Source organism: Somniosus microcephalus, chromosome 16, assembly GCF_052327205.1.
Source record: "Somniosus microcephalus isolate GS21.2 chromosome 16, FLI_Smic_1.0, whole genome shotgun sequence".
Lineage (NCBI taxonomy): Eukaryota > Metazoa > Chordata > Chondrichthyes > Squaliformes > Somniosidae > Somniosus > Somniosus microcephalus.
Window position 1 is genome coordinate 106,609,135 of NC_141002.1, and position 17,225 is coordinate 106,626,359.

At 50.8% G+C, this 17,225-nt stretch overlaps 1 protein-coding gene across 2 annotated transcripts in view; it reads right to left on the reverse strand.

Annotated features, from left to right (window-relative positions):
- Positions 1-17,225, reverse strand: part of LOC147106472 (NADH-cytochrome b5 reductase 3-like) — a 61,624-nt gene that overhangs the window by 8,443 nt on the left and 35,956 nt on the right. For both annotated transcript variants that reach the window (XM_086009691.1, XM_086009690.1), the window contains 4 exons: positions 6,744-6,850; positions 5,418-5,547; positions 4,381-4,464; positions 1,756-1,841 (listed from right to left, as the gene is read on the reverse strand). In XM_086009691.1, the coding sequence (XP_085865817.1) occupies positions 1,756-1,841; positions 4,381-4,464; positions 5,418-5,547; positions 6,744-6,850 (407 nt within the window). The remainder of the gene's footprint in view (positions 1-1,755; positions 1,842-4,380; positions 4,465-5,417; positions 5,548-6,743; positions 6,851-17,225) is intronic.

The following is a 17,225-nucleotide window of genomic DNA, read 5'->3' on the forward strand; positions in this document are numbered from 1 at the left end:
TTTTTCGCCTCTCCCGGGAGATCACATGGGTTCGGGTGGATGCAGAGTGATAGAAGATTTGAGGTTAGGATCAGATCAGCCATGATCTTATTGAATGGTGGAGCAGGCTCGAGGGGCCGATTGGCCTACTCCTGCTCCTATTTCTTATGTTCTTATGTTTCTCTGCTCCAAGGAGAACAACCCCAGCTTCTCCAGTCTATCCACGTAACTGAAGTCCCTCATTCCTGGAATTATTCTCGTAAATCTTTTCTGCACCTTCTCTAAGACCTTCACATCCTTCCTAAAGTGCAGTGCCCAGAATACTCCTGTTGAGGCTGAACCAGTGTTTTATACAGGTTCAGCATAATTTCCCCACTTTTGTACTCTGTGCCTCTATTTATGAAGCCCAGGATCCCGTAAGCTTTTTTAACCGCTTTCTCAACCTGCCCTGCCACCTTCAACGATTTGAGCACATATACCCCCAGGTGTCTCTGTTCATGCACCCGCTTTAGGATTGTACCCTTTAGTTTATATGTCATTTCCTAATTCTTTCTACCAAAATGTATCACTTCACACTTTTCTGCGTTAAATTTCATCTGCCACGTGTCCGCCCATTCCACCAGCCTGTCTATGTCTTCCTGAAGTCTATCACTATCCTCCTCACTGTTCACTATACTTCCAAGTCGCCTCCATTGTAGCATCCAAGTGTTTCTAAAACGATTCCAGGGTTAGTTATTTACCTGCATTCTTTGTCCCAAATTGAAACCGGAAGTTATGGTGTTGTGGTCACTAGCAGTTCAGCTACTTCTACTCCCTGATTACTGAGCTTGGGGAGAGGATGGTCGCAGAGGCCTTGGTCCATCAATCACTTGCCACATCCAAACAGTGCGAGGCGGCAGCGATCAAAGAGACCAGCATGTGGGCTTCTTTGACCAAAGCAGTTGGTTCCCATCCCCAGAAGTCTTGCAGAAGGAGCCAATGGCCATTGCACCAAATGCAGTTCTTGTTGCCATGACATTCAGAGCCTCGGAGGACACCAGTATCAATGGGAAGAACTACGAAGATAGACTTGACAAGGTGGGCATGATCAGCCCCAAAGACAGGCGTCTCAGAGGGCATCTGTGTGAGGCAAATAAATTACACCGCGGAAGAGAGAATGTGAAGTCAAAACAGTAAATTTCAGGCACATCAGGGCTCGGGTTTAGGGTGGGTGAGGGCAGGACACGGAATGCTGTAATGGGAAGACAGTAGGGTCTGAAATGTGGAAAGTTGATCCAATGGACGGAAGAAGATTCTCCATCGGAACCGATCTTGTAATCGTCATAATATTTATTAAGAACATGAGAAATAGGATGTTATCTGTTCTCTAGAAAAGAGAAGACTGAGCTGACAGAGGTCTGTAAAATGATGAAGGGGTTTGATCGGGTAGACACACTTGTGGGGAGTCCATGAATACAAAAGTCACGAATAAATCCAGTAAGAAATTGAGGAGAAAGCGATCCATCAGCAATACGAGCAACCAAAGGTATCTTGCCCCCTGGACCTTGCAACAGCAGCGAGATGCCAGGAAATTAAATCACAAATTATGGAAATAGACTCTAAAAATAAATATTGATCCGACATCATTCCTGCACTTAAAAAAAACACATTGTGCAAATTAAATATGAATACAGCTCATGAGGTTTGTATAATACAGACAGACAGAGTCCTCCTGCTAACCAGCAGAGCCTTGCACCGAGCCCCAAACATCCAACGTCTCTCCTGTGGTCATCTTACCTGGTTAGCAAACAACAAGTGGCAGATCGTGGGGTCATCCGGGTTCTTCACAATCGCTCTGATCAGCTGCAGCATGGGCGTTATACCTGAAAAGATTCACCGTCACACACATCAGCCTCAAAATACAGAAAGAAAGAAGCATCTGCATTTCTATAGCACCTTTCACATCCTCAGAACATCCCAAAGCCCTTCAGATTACTTTAGAGGTGTCATTACTATTGGGATACCAGGAAACACAGCAGCCAGCAATTGTTTTTTAATATAAAGTGAATAGTGCCCTGGGATCGTTCATGTCCTGAGAGCGCAGACGGGGCCTCGGTTTAACGTCTCATCCAAAACACAGCCCCTCTGACAGTGCAGCACTCCCTCAGTACTGCCCCTCCGACAGTGCAGCACGCCCTCAGTACTGCCCCTCCGACAGTGCGGCGCTCCCTCAGTGCTGCCCCTCCGACAGTGCAGCGCTCCCTCAGTGCTGCCCCTCCGACAGTGCCGCGTTCCCTCAGTGCTGCACTGGAGTGTCAGCCTGGATTATGTCCCTGGAGTGGGACTTAAAACATAGAAGATAGGAGCAGGAGTAGGCCATTCGGCCCCTCGAGCCTGTTCTGCCATTTAATGAGATCATGGCAGATCATCCAAATTCAGTACCCTGTCGCTGCTTTCTCCCCATATCCCTTGATCCCTTTAGCCTTAAGAAATATATCTAACTCCTTCTTGAATATATTTAATGAATTGGCCTCAACTGCCTTCTGTGGTAGAGAATTGCACAGGTTCACCACTCTCTGGGTGAAGAAATTCCTCCTCATCTCTGTCCTAAATGGCTTACCCCTTATCCTTAGGCTGTGACCCCTGGTTCTGGACCCCCCACCCCCCCCCCGCCATCGGGAACATCCTTCCTGCATCTAGTCTGTTTAGTCCTGTTTGAAACTTATAAAATTCTATGAGATCCCCTCTCATTCTTCTAAGCTCGAGCGAGTATAAGCCCAATCGACCCAATCTCTCCTCATACGTCATTCCTGCCATCCCAGGTATCAGTCTGGTGAATCTTCGCTGCACTCCCTCCATGGCAAGAACATCCTTCCCCAGATAAGGCGACCAAAACTGCACACAATACTCCAGGTGTGGTCTCACCAAGGCCCTGTACAACTGCAGCAAGACATGCTTGCTCCTGTACGCGAATCCTCTCGCTATGAAGGCCAACATACCATTTGCCTTCTTAATCGCCTGCTGCACCTGCATGCTTACCTTCAGCGACTGGTGCACAAGGACACCCAGGTCTTGTTGCACTTCCACTTTTCCCAATCTATTGCTGTTCAGATAATAATCTGCCTTCCTGTTTTTGCCACCAAAATGGATAGCCTCACATTTATCCACATTATACTGCATCTGCCATTCATCTGCCCAATCACCCAACCTGTCCAAATCATACTGGAGTTTCTCTGCATCCTCCTCACAGCACACACGCCCACCCAGCTTTGTGTCATCTGCAAACTTGGAGATATTACATCTAGTTCCCTCATCTAGATCATTAATATATATATTGTGAATAGCTGGGGTCCTAGCACCGATCCCTGCGGTACCCCACTAGTCACTGCCTGCCACTCGGAAAAAGACCCGTTTACTCCAACTCTTTGCTTCCTGTCTGCCAACCAGTTCTCTATCCAAGTCAGTACCTTGCCCCCAATACCATGTGCTTTAGCTTTGCATGCCAATCTCTTATGCGGGACCTTATCGAAAGCCTTCTGAAAATCCAAATACACTATATCCCAGAACCTCTGACTCAGAGGTGAGAGCGCTGCCCACTGAGCCACGGCTGACATGTGAAATATGGTCGAAGAAAACTTTAAGAACCACGGCTTTCTCACAGAATACAGAAAATAATCCAGTTTGCTTTCGCACATCTGAAATAGGTACAAATTATAATTTAGTACATTGTAAATGCACATTACAGGATGGATACTGGAGGCATAGAAAGGGGGCAGTGAAGATTCAATGGAATGATATCAGGAATGAGCGGTTCTAACTATGAAGATAAACTCAAAAAAGCTGGGACATTTTCCCACTGGAAGGTTTAGGGGGATTTAATAGGGGATTTCAAAATTATTGAAGGTTTTGAGGGTAAATAGTGAAAGATTGTTCCCACTGGTTGGTGAATCAGTAATGAGGGGCACAGACTGAGGATTATCACTGGGAGAGTGAAGGGGGAAGTTAGAGGAAATGTTTTCACACCGAGGGTTATTGGAACAGGGAATGATTCACCACGAGAGGCTGTTGAGACGGAGACTGGAACATCGTGTAAAAGGGAATTGGAGAAATATTTGAAATAGGATAGAAATGGATACAGGGAAATGTGATTACAGCAGATAACTCCAGTTGAAGGTTTTGCCCGAGCAGACACAAGGGGCCAAATGACATCCATTTTGTGCTATAAATCTATGATTCTTTTGTTCACCTTCTCCATTCCTTGCTGGTTATTATTCGTTATGTCCATGTGTGCCGTGCTGTTTATGGACCAGGGTGAACAGCAATTCTTTGTATGAAGTATGACCCCAGTTACAGCAATTACCTGCTTGTCCCCTGTAAGGGCCCCGATCCCAGCGCACTAAAGCTGTCGGCACCTTTACTCACCAGTTCCACCGGCGATCATGCCCACTTGTTTAACGGTTTTGATCTTGGCTTCAGACTTCTTATCGGCACGAATAGCAAACCGTCCTTTAAACAAGAGACAGCTCAGTCACTGAAAGCACGGCAGTAGTGTTGCAGCTCCATCGCAAGGTCTTTCTGCTCGTGTTTGTTAGCTGAGCGATCAGCTTTTCATTCTTGGGATGTGGGAGTCGCTGGCAAGGCCAGCATTTATTGCCCGGCCCTGGAGAAGGTGGTGGTGGGCCTTCTTTATAACTGAGGGGCTCACTGGGCCACCTCAGAGGGCTGTTAAGAGTCAACCACACTGGTGTGGGACTGGAGTCACGTGTAGGCCCAGACCGGGTAAGGACAGCAGGTTTCCTTCCCTCCCTAAAGGACACCAGTGAACCAGATGGGTTTTTACGACAATTGACAGCTTCACGCTCACTTTTACTGAAACCAGCCTTTTATTTCTAGATTTATTTCTTTATAAATCACCGGTTAGGCCCCAGCTAGAGTATTGTGTCCAATCCTGGGCACTGCACTTTAGGAAGGATGTCAAGGCCTTGGAGAGGGTGCGGAGGAGATTGACCAGAATGACAAATCTACCAGAATTCTTTGACAGGGCAGCTGAGTTAGTTGATAAAGACAACTCAATAAAGGTTAAACACACCCAGGCTGGGGTTTCCGATTCAGTGCTGGCTAGGCTGCAAGCTCCGGCCCATTAAAATGGATAAGTAACAAATCGAATTATGGGAAGAGATTAATTCCAGAGATCAGTTAGAGTGGGCTGGTGTTTAAAAAGCTGGGACTTTTCCATTACATTATAGAATAGATGTGGCCTGGTGATTGGTCTGTAGCAGAGACGGCACATTGGTCCCGAGATTCCAGGGAAGAGTGGAGCAGCACGACTCCTGGCCGCCAACAGGAGAATGTTGGCCCTGTCCCAAATCACCAGAACACTTCTACACCTAGAGAAAGGGCTCTTCCGCCCGAGCCAAAGCCTATGGTTGAACCTTCTTGACGTGGAGACTCCGACTGACCTTTCCCCTTGTAGACGAGCAGCCCACTGGGACCTCTGGAGTCAATGGTGTCTTGTAGCCTCAAACTCTCCAGGTACTGAGACATTTTACCCCCTTCAGGGAACTTCGGATGAACTCCTTTAAAATAGATCTGAGGCAGGAACACAGGGTAGTTACGGAGAGCAGTTACTGGAGACGATATCAAGAGTTGAACAGTCGGTTTGTCCCCCAGGTTTCAGTGTCAGTAACTCAGTGGGCTGTTCCCTTCACCATGTGGCGATCCTGACTGCAATACTGGGCTCGTGCTGGAATCAGTTCATTCCTGCAACATCTGGTTAATTCCACCTCAATTCAGATCCAATCCAATTTAGCCCCAAAACCTGCACAAATTCTACCCAAGAACCACAGAACACAAGGAAACATTTGCAGGGCTGCGGGGAAAGAGTGGGGGAGTGGGACTAATTTTGTTAACCAAAGGTATTAAGGGATATGGGCCAAAGGCGGGTATGTGGAATTAGGTCACAGATCAGCCATGATCTCATTGAATGGCGGAACAGGCTCGAGGGGCTGAATGGCCTCCTCCTGCTCCTATGTTCCTGATAGGAGAGCTCTTTCAAAGAGCTGGTACAAGCACGATGGGCTGAATGGCCTCATGTGCTGACCAGTGTCATTCTATGATTCAACCTAACAGATTGTTTTCGCTGCTTTTCCTCTTCATGCACTTCTGTGCTCTGACCAGAAGGTGTCGCCACAGGTGAACAGGAAATACATCAACAAGGGGAAAAAAAAAATCAGTGAAAATTCAATTAAATATTAAAAGAAAAAAAAGTTTCAAAATTATGAGGGGTTTTGATCAGGTAAATCAGGAGAAACTATTTCTACTGGTCAGTGAGTGGGTAACGGGAGGACATAAATTTAGGATCACCACCAAAAGACCCACGAGAAGAAGATGGAAGAAGTTCCGCATTCTCACCACTCTCCGAAGTTTCTCCTGAATTCCCCATTGGATTTATTTGTGACTCTTATATTTATGGCCCCTAGTTCTGATCTGTCCCAGACCGGGTAAGGACGGCAGGTTTCCTTCCCTGAAGGATATCAGTGAACCAGTTGGGTTTTTACGATAATCCGACAGTTTCACGCTCACTTTGACCAAGACCGGCTTTTTATTTACAGATTTATTTACTTTTTTTAAAAACGGTATTAAAATTCTCAAACTGCCCAGAGTGGGATTTGAACTGGTGTTCCCTGGATAAGTAGGTGTGTGTGTGTGTGTGTGTGTGTACACACGCACAAGAGAGAACAAGACACAGACAGAGAGACAGACCAAAGTTCGTGCCCATCCTCTACCTTGACAACCAGATCCACGTATCCCTTGTCGTCATCGCTGGAGACGGGCGTGTAGGGCCTGACAACAAGCTCCCCATTGATCTTTGCCGATAAGTAGATATGTTGCCCTGTAAAGAAGGAACAAACAATGAGCCATTTTTCCAGTTGTCGTGCTCGATACAGAACCAATGCTGCTCTTTAGACCCTGGGTTACCGGCGGCCAATCGGGGTCTATCTGAAAACATCACAATACCAGAAAGAGGGTATTTCTGCAGCTCATGCACACAGTGTCCTTATCCTTCCCGGCCAGCCAGAATTGCCAACTAAACAAGCCAGGTGGATGAACTGGTACCTTTGCATCAGTTTAAAAGTATTTTGGTAATCAAATTCATCCAAAAAAAAAGTCAAACGTAACTCACAGTGACACGAAATGTGTTGTTCTAGAGTTTAATCCATCTCTCTCTACATTACAGCCTCCAACACACTAGGAATTGAGAAGCTATCTGCCCATGATGTTTGCTCTATGACTAGCGCACTACAGGCTTGTCCAGCTTAACAGAACCAAAAAAAAACCTTATCTTTTTAAACTTGATCAGTTGGGTTCCAATTCATTTTTATTCGGGAAAATCTCCCTCTTGAAAACACCTGGAAATCGAGGACTGCAACAAGTTACAGGAGGACATTAATAAACTTGCAGAATGGGCATATAATTGACAAAAGAAGTTCAACACAGATAAATGTGAGGTATTACATTTTGGGAGGTGACATCACTTGGAGGGTGCGAGTCTAGGTGGGGTAGAGGAACAAAGGGGTCTACGAGTACAAATACACAAATCACAAAGTTGCGACACAGGTTAGCAAGGCTATTAAAATAGCAAACCAAGCACTAGGGTTTATTTCTAGAGGGGTAGAATTGAAAAGTAGGGAAGTTATGCTAAACCTGTATCGAACCTTAGTTAGACCACACTTGGAGTACTGCGTGCAGTTCTGGTCGCCATATTATAAAAAGGATATAGAGGCACTGGAGAGGGTGCAGTGAAGATTTACAAGGATGATACCAGAAATGCGAGGGTGTAGGAACTGGGGTTCCTAGCCGAAGAATTGAGATCGACTCAGAGAATCAAAAACAATAAAATTTAATGAACAAACGAAGCTGTACAGGAAACTGTAGGATACAATGCAAATAGGTCTGGTCTGCTTGAAAGCCTCTCTGGAACTGCTAGCAGGTTCCGAGCTCAACTGCTAGCAGGTTCCGAGCTCTGACGTCATCACGTTCTTCCCGCCGTTGAGAGATCACGTGACGGACGGCATGACGTCATCACGCGGAGTACAGGAAAGAAGCCCTAGTACAGTTAACAGATACATTAAAGGTGCAGCCCCCAGCTGTACTACATTGCTGTAAAAGGAATTATATACAATTGTCCGTAATCCTCTGGTGGTTCCGCCACATGCGCCCCCCCCCAGAATTGCTTTTAACAGAGAAGGTAAGGCAAGAAGGGGGTCTGACGAGTCTGTCCGACCGACTGCGATACCCTGGCAGCTGGAACGGAGCGCTAGAAGACGAACTGGCCGTTGGCTGTGATTGGGATGAAGCCGCAGGCGGAGAAGAGGAGGCCGGCTGTGGTCGACCCGGTGAGGCGGGCACTGGCGACTCGGCGGATGACTGTGGCTGTACTGGACCGGCAGTCGACGGTGGACGACTACGACGAGGCGGCTGAGCGGTGACGACTGGTTCGCTCAGATCCAGATGCGCCGGTTTCAACCGGTCGATGGAGATGTGGTCAGGCTTACCGCCGACGTCAACTGTGAAGGACTTGTCACCTGACGAGAGGACGCGGAACGGATCTGTGTAAGGCGGTTTGAGCGGGTTTTTGCAAGCATCTTGCCGAATGAACACGTATTCTGCGCTCTTAAGATCCACCGGGACATGGGAGCGCTGCAGGTCATGATGCGACGTAGGCACTGGGATGAAATTCCTAGCCGCTTCCTGGTGGCTGACGAGCTGCTGAGCTGGGGACCAGGGTTCCGTGTGAGGAGGAAGAAAATCGCCAGGCACTCTGAGTGGTTGGCCGTAAATCAGCTCTGCTGAAGAAGAATTCAGGTCATCCTTAGGCGCCGTGCGAAGACCTAGCAGCACCCAAGGGAGCCTGTCCACCCAACTAGGCCCACGGAGACTAGCACGCAGTGCGGCTTTAACGGACCTGTGGAATCACAGAATCACAGAAACACCACAGTGCAGATAGAAGCCATTTCGGCCCATCGAGCCTGCACCGACACATATCCCACCCGATCCCCATAACCCCTACACCAACACATATCCCACCCTATCCCCGTAACCCCACGTATTTAAACCCCCTAACACTAAGGGTCAATTTATCATAGCCAATCAACCTAACCTGCACATCTTTGGACTGTGGGAGGAAACCGGAGCACCCGGAGTAAACCCACGCAAACACGGGGAGAATGTTCAAACTCCACACAGACAGTCGCCCGAGGCCGGATTCGAACCCGGGTCCCTGGCGCTGTGAGGCAACAGTGCTAACCACTATGCCACCGTTCGCCTGTGGATGGTAGGCGGTGGTACAATGAAGCTTGGTGCCCAAACCTTGAGCTACGGCGTTCCAAAGCTCAGAGGTAAATTGAGGCCCCCCGGTCGGAGGAGATGTCAGCCGGTACCCCAAACCGAGCTACCCACGACAAGATGACGGCTCTGGAGACGTCTGCCGCTGTGCTGGCAACCAAAGGAATTGCCTCTGGCCACCTGGTGGTGCGGTCTACCACGGTGAGGAGGTGAGTGTACCCGCGAGAGGAAGGGAGAGGACCAACCAAGTCCACGTGCACATGGTCAAATCGACGCCCCAGAACCGGAAAAGTGGCGACTGGGGCCTTAACATGGCGTTGTATCTTGGACTTCTAGCAACTCACGCAGGTATTGGTCCAGTCACGGACGTCGAGCTGCATACCCTTCCAGACGAATTTCTTTGCCATGAGTCGTTGTGACGCTCTCATGCCAGGGTGTGACAACCCGTGGATAGTGGCGAAAATTCTCCTGTGCCATTCGACTGGAACGATTGGACGTGGGACGCCCATCGAGATGTCACACAGGAGTGTGGTCCCTGCGGCCTGGAAACTGACATCAGCCACTTGTAAGCTGGAAGGTGCGGTCCGGTATGCCTGCACTTCAGGGCCTGCCTTCTGTCCTTTTGCCAAACCAACATAGTTGATTCCCAGGTGCACTGCGTGGAGCTGGGCGCGGAAGAGACAATCCGCCACCAGGTTATCTTTGCCCGAGACATGTTGTATGTCGGTTGTAAATTCAGATATGTACGTAAGATGACGTTGTTACCGTGCCGACCATGGTTCCGCTGTCTTGGCCATCGCAAAAGTAAGTGTCTTGTGGTCTACAAAAGCCGTGAATGGGCGTCCTTCCAGTAGGAAGCGAAAATGGCGGATGGCCAGAAACAATGCCAACAACTCCCTATCAAAAGTACTATACTTGCGTTCGTTCTTCCGCAATTGGCAGCTGAAGAAAGCCAGTGGTTGCCATGTGCCATCGACCCACTGCTCCTGTACTGCCCTGATGGCATAATCAGATGCGTCGGTGGTAAGGGCAATGGTTGCGCCCGGAAGGGGATGTGCCAACATGGTCGCAGCGGCCAAAGCGTTCTTAGTGTCGAGGAAAGCCTGGTCCATCTGGGGTGTCCAATCGATCGGGTCTTTGCCAGATTTACCTCTGAGGGCCTCGTACAAAGGTTGCATCAACAATGCCGCCTTGGGGACGAACCGATGATAAAAACTGACCATTCCCAGAAATTCCTGGAGGGCCCTGACGGTCTGAGGAAGAGGGAACGAGGTGACTGCTTCCACCTTCGTGGCCAGCGGGACGGCGCCTTCTGAGGTGATTCTGTGTCCCAGGAAATCAATGCTGTGCAACCCAAACTGGCACTTGGCCGGGTTGATAAGGCCATGTTGGCTGAGACGAGAAAAAAGGGTACGCAAGTGCGTAATGTGTTCTTTCGTGCTGTTACTGGCAATAAGGATGTTGTCTAGGTAGACGAAGATGAACGGCAGATCGCGCAACACGGAATCCATGAGACGTTGGAAGGCTTGTGCTGCATTCTTCAGCCCAAACGGCATACGAAGGAACTCAAAGAGCCCGAAAGGTGTGATGACGCCAGTTTTGGGGACGTCCAGAGGATGCACGGGCACTTGATGATAGCCTCGGACGAGGTCTACTTTGGAAAAGATGGAATTCCCTGCCAGATGGGCCGAAAAATCCTGAATGTGAGGAATTGGGTACCGATCCGATGTGGTAGCCTCATTCAGGTGTCTGTAGTCGCCGCATGGTCGCCATCCGCCACCCGGCTTAGGAACAATGGGGGAGAAATTGGGTGAGTAGCGCCACCTGTTAGCGCCTAAAGAGGCAGGCAGTGGCTGTAGCGCCACTGGCTGCGCCACCCCCGCGATATTCAGTAGGGGCGCTAATGGTGGCGTTAGCCTGTTGCGCTGCGCCGCCACCGATGCCGTCATCGGTGTGCGCAGCGCCCCATTCGCGATATTTGGTAGCGAATGCCGCAGTTACGCCGTTCGCTACCCGCGCCCGGTTCACGGGGCCTTACTGTGCCGGCAGCGGCGCAAGTTAAGGTGGAGGTGCGGGGCGGCCGCTTTTTCGGCGGCTGCCTGCCAGCACCACCGTCCCCGGCCTCCTAACCCCCCCCCGCCGCGGCATTGCCGGCTGTTTCCCGAGAGCCCGGCACTTCTCCTTGGTGCCGGGCTCATTTGCCGGCACTCGCGAGCGGGGATCGCGCTGTTGCAGGCACCTCCCCCTTAACAGTGGGAGGAAGGCCTGCAGTACCGCAGCGTGCCGTGCCGCAACGTGTGACGCTGCGGCACGTTGCGCTGCGATAATCAGTTTCAGCGCCCTAAGAGGGACGCGGAGCACCTCGAGCCTCGCCCCGTGTCCCTCGAGGGGCACTGAAACTGAATTTCTGGCGATCGGTATCACTCCGATCGCTGCGCTAAATCCTGCGCTCAGGCGACTTTTGCGCCACTTTGGCGCCCCAACCCAATTTCTAGGCCAATGTGTAATGGCGAGGACCAAGGACTATTCGAACGTCGAATAATTCCTAGGCGTTCCATTGTATGGAACTCCGCCTTGGCGGCCGCGAGTTTACCGGGTTCCAGCCTTCGAGCTCTCGCATGAACGGGGGATCCTGTCGTGGTAATGTGGTGCGTCACACTGTGCCTCACGACTGAAGAAGAAAATGTGGGCCTGGTGAGCTCAGGGAACTCACTGAGAAGACGAGAGAACTCATTTGGAGATGGGACTGCACAGGCAACTGACCAAGACATCGCGGTGCTTCGGTGGCAGGGGACCGAGTGAAAAGTGGAGGCACTGATTAGCTGGCAGTGTCGGACATTGACGAGAAACCCGTTTGTGCAGAAGAAATCTGCCCCCAGGATGGCCTGTGAGACTTTCGCCGTGATGAACTCCCAAACAAAACGTTGGCCCCCAAAACTCAACTGGACCCTACGCTTTCCGAATGTGCAAATGGCCGCACCATTGGCTGCCTCGAGGGGGGGGACCTTGACCGCCAGATTGAAGATCTAGCTTCGACGCTGGTAGGATGCTGCACTGGGAGCCAGTATCACAGAGAAAACATTGCCCTGACAGGGAGTCTGTAATGTATAGGAGTTTCCCTGCGAACCCGACAGCCATCGCAACTCCGGCGCGTCCCTTAAGCCTTATTGATCTTCTCAGAAACCGCTGGTTTGAGGTAGGTTCTTTTTTTGGTGAGAAACTGCAGGGCGGACGGCAATTTCTGGCCCTCGCGCCGAAACGAGCGTGGTATGCACACCAGCCTGCAGGAGGAGTCGTCGGCTTCACTCTTGTGGGGGATGGGCGCCTCGTGGCTGCACAACATGGCTGTGTGCAGGAGCATATTTTATCCACCTCTGCGGCGAGTTCAGCAGTTTTGGCGCCTCATGGCTGCACAAGATTGTTGAGACGGTGAATATTTTATCCGCTTCCGCGGCGAGTTTAGCACAATCCGTGATCACGGAATTGGCCAAGGCCGTCTGTACTGGCTCTGGTAGTTGACAGAGAAACAGCTCGCGGAACAGAAAACATTGCGATTCCGAGCCCAAAAGCGTGAGCATTTGGCTCATGAGCTCTGAGGGTTTTGAGTCCCCGAGGCCGGGCGTGCAGATAAGTCTGCGAGCGTGCTCCGACTTGGACAGACCGAAAATCTGCAGTAAACGTGCTTTTAAAGCTTCGTACTTGCCATCGTTCGGTGGACTCTCGAGGAGGCCGACGACCCGCGAGGCCGTGGCGCTGTCGAGGGCGGAGACCACGTAATAATAACTGGTCAAATCCGCTGCTACTCCCCGGATTGCAAATTGGGCTTCTGCCTGGAAAAACCACGCGGCCGGTTGTTGCTCCCAAAATTGCGGCAGTTTGAGGGTGACGGCGTTCATGTCCATGATGTAACTTCAACGAAAATTGTTCGAAGAAATTGGGGTCACCAATGTAGGAACTGGGGTTCCTAGCCGAAGAATTGAGATCGACTCAGAGAATCAAAAACAATAAAATTTAATGAACAAACGAAGCTGTACAGGAAACTGTAGGATACAATGCAAATAGGTCTGGTCTGCTTGAAAGCCTCTCGAACTGCTAGAAGGTTCCGAGCCCAACTGCTAGCAGGTTCCGAGCTCAACTGCTGGAAGGTTCTGAGCTCTGACGTCATCACGTTCTTCCCGCCGTTGAGAGATCACGTGACGGACGGCATGACGTCATCACACGGAGTACAGGAAAGAAGCCCTAGTACAGTTAACAGATACATTAAAGGTGCAGCCCCCAGCTGTACTACATTGCTGTAAAAGGAATTATATACAATTGCCCGTAATCCTCTGGTGGTTCCGCCACAAGGGTATACATATCAGGAAAGGATGAACAGGCTGGGTCTCTTCTCGAAGGCTGAGGGGTGACCTAATAGAGGTCTTTAAAATTATGAAAGGTTTTGATACAGAGAGAATGTTTCCACTTGTGGGGAAGAGCATAACTAGAGGCCATCAATATAAGATAGTCACCAAGAAATCCAATAGGGAATTCAGGAGAAACTTCTTTACCCAGAGAATGGTGAGAATGTGGAACTCGCTACCACAGGGAGTGGTTGAGGCGAATAGTATCGATACATTTAAGGGGAGGCTGGACAAGCATCTGAGGGAGAAGGGAATAGAGGATCACACTGATAGATTTAGATGAGGAAAGACGGGAGGAGGCTCGAGTGGAGCATAAACACCGGCATGGACTGGTTGGGCCGAATGGCCTGTTTCTGTGCCGTATATCCTGTGTAAGCCAATGAAACAAGGTGATGACAGGCGAATCCATTTGTTTTATTCGCCTTTATAAATCACAAATAATAATCTTGGACTTTATCTTTTAACAAAATGAAGAATCCAAAATAATTCATAAAGGAAAAAATTAAAGGAGATACGTTTGGGCAGAAAAAATATAGCAATAGATCTGAGCTTAATAGAGGGAGGGAGCCAGTGACAGAGGAGGTGCTGGAAATACAGAGCGGGCGGAGGGAGCCAGTGACAGAGGAGGTGCTGGAAATACAGAGCGGGCGGAGGGAGCCAGTGACAGAGGAGGTGCTGGAAATACAGAGCGGGCGGAGGGAGCCAGTGACGGGAGGTGCTGGAAATACAGAGCGGGCGGAGGGAGCCAGTGACAGAGGAGGTGCTGGAAATACAGAGTGGGCGGAGGGAGCCAGTGACAGAGGAGGTGCTGGAAATACAGAGCGGGCGGAGGGAGCCAGTGACAGAGGAGGTGCTGGAAATACAGAGCGGGCGGAGGGAGCCAGTGACAGGGGAGGTGCTGGAAATACAGAGCGGGCGGAGGGAGCCAGTGACGGGAGGTGCTGGAAATACAGAGCGGGCGGAGGGAGCCAGTGACAGAGGAGGTGCTGGAAATACAGAGCGGGTGGAGGGAGCCAGTGACGGGAGGTGCTGGAAATACAGAGCGGGCGGAGGGAGCCAGTGACAGGGGAGGTGCTGGAAATACAGAGCGGGCGGAGGGAGCCAGTGACAGGGGAGGTGCTGGAAATACAGAGTGGGCGGAGGGAGCCAGTGACAGAGGAGGTGCTGGAAATACAGAGCGGGCGGAGGGAGCCAGTGACGGGAGGTGCTGGAAATACAGAGTGGGCGGAGGGAGCCAGTGACAGGGGAGGTGCTGGAAATACAGAGTGGGCGGAGGGAGCCAGTGACAGAGGAGGTGCTGCAAATACAGAGTGGGCGGAGGGAGCCAGTGACGGGAGATGCTGGAAACACAGGAGGCATTAACACGTCAATGGAAAGTCCTGAAGAAACGGAATATTAACTCTGAATATTTCAGTTAAACACCCCCTCCCCCCACTCCGAAAATACACAATCCTCCCGCAGACTTCTCCTTTACTTCATGCATAACTCCGCCTACGAGTTCTCCAGCTCCAGCACAGTGTTATGGTTTCACAGCGAGCTTGTAGAGCACTTTACGACCTCACAACAGGGGCACTGACAGACCAATTCTAAATGACAATATCTGAAGGGGATGGCAGGGCAGGTGGAACACAGGCTTGGGTCTGCTGTTGTACCTCGCTGCACGAGGCAAATGGACCAAGTCAGACGGTAGTTCAGGCCCTCCTTCGAAAGGAAAGCTCGTCCAATCTGGGTCATCCGAACCCAAATTACCCCAATGGCCACTTGCTTCACTGGACTTAAAGGCGGCGTCCTCAGGAAGCTGTTTACTGAACACCCAGCGCACCGAGACAGGAGTCACTGAACACCCAGCGCACCGAGACAGGAGTCACTGAACACCCAGCGCACCGAGACAGGAGTCACTGAACACCCAGCGCACCGAGACAGGAGTCACTGAACACCGAGACAGGAGTCACTGAACACCGAGACAGGAGTCACTGAACACCCAGCGCACCGAGACAGGAGTCACTGAACACCCAGCGCACCGAGACAGGAGTCACTGAACACCGAGACAGGAGTCACTGAACACCGAGACAGGAGTCACTGAACACCCAGCGCACCGAGACAGGAGTCACTGAACACCCAGCGCACCGAGACAGGAGTCACTGAACACCCAGCGCACCGAGACAGGAGTCACTGAACACCGAGACAGGAGTCACTGAACACCCAGCGCACCGAGACAGGAGTCACTGAACACCGAGACAGGAGTCACTGAACACCCAGCGCACCGAGACAGGAGTCACTGAACACCGAGACAGGAGTCACTGAACACCCAGCGCACCGAGACAGGAGTCACTGAACACCGAGACAGGAGTCACTGAACACCGAGACAGGAGTCACTGAACACCGAGACAGGAGTCACTGAACACCGAGGCAGGAGTCACTGAACACCGAGGCAGGAGTCACTGAACACCGAGGCAGGAGTCACTGAACACCGAGGCAGGAGTCACTGAACACCCAGCGCACCGAGACAGGAGTCACTGAACACCCAGCGCACCGAGACAGGAGTCACTGAACACCCAGCGCACCGAGACAGGAGTCACTGAACACCGAGACAGGAGTCACTGAACACCGAGACGACAGGAGTCACTGAACACCGAGACGACAGGAGTCACTGAACACCGAGACAGGAGTCACTGAACACCCAGCGCACCGAGACAGGAGTCACTGAACACCCAGCGCACCGAGACAGGAGTCACTGAACACCGAGACAGGAGTCACTGAACACCCAGCGCACCGAGACAGGAGTCACTGAACACCGAGACAGGAGTCACTGAACACCCAGCGCACCGAGACAGGAGTCACTGAACACCCAGTGCACCGAGACAGGAGTCACTGAACACCGAGACAGGAGTCACTGAACACCGAGACAGGAGTCACTGAACACTGAGACAGGAGTCACTGAACACCGAGACAGGAGTCACTGAACACCCAGCGCACCGAGACAGGAGTCACTGAACACCCAGCGCACCGAGACAGGAGTCACTGAACACCCAGCGCACCGAGACAGGAGTCACTGAACACCGAGACAGGAGTCACTGAACACCGAGACAGGAGTCACTGAACACCTTGTATAACAATTAAAAGAGTATGCAGAAGATAGAGTTCAGTTAACAGCCATCTTTACTTCCAGAAGAATCTCTCACTTAATGCACTCTATTTCCCATAGTGCATTGCACATCACAACTACGGTAAGCTATGTGGGACAATTCAAATACAACATTCAAAATACAAAACATCTCCTCCCCTCTTACATTAGATGTCCCAATAGAACCACAACATTTTTAAAACACAATAACCTGTTATACCCATGGGGATTATCCTGCCCCAGATAAAGGGCAAGTCTCTGAACTATAAGTTCATACATATAGGGGCCCGCCGCTCTCTGGTAGGATACCGGCGGTCAACCTGGCTCTCCAGTTCATTGTCTCTCACAGGTGATGTCACCACAGGTGTAGGCGGCTGAGGTGCCTGTATACAGGTCTC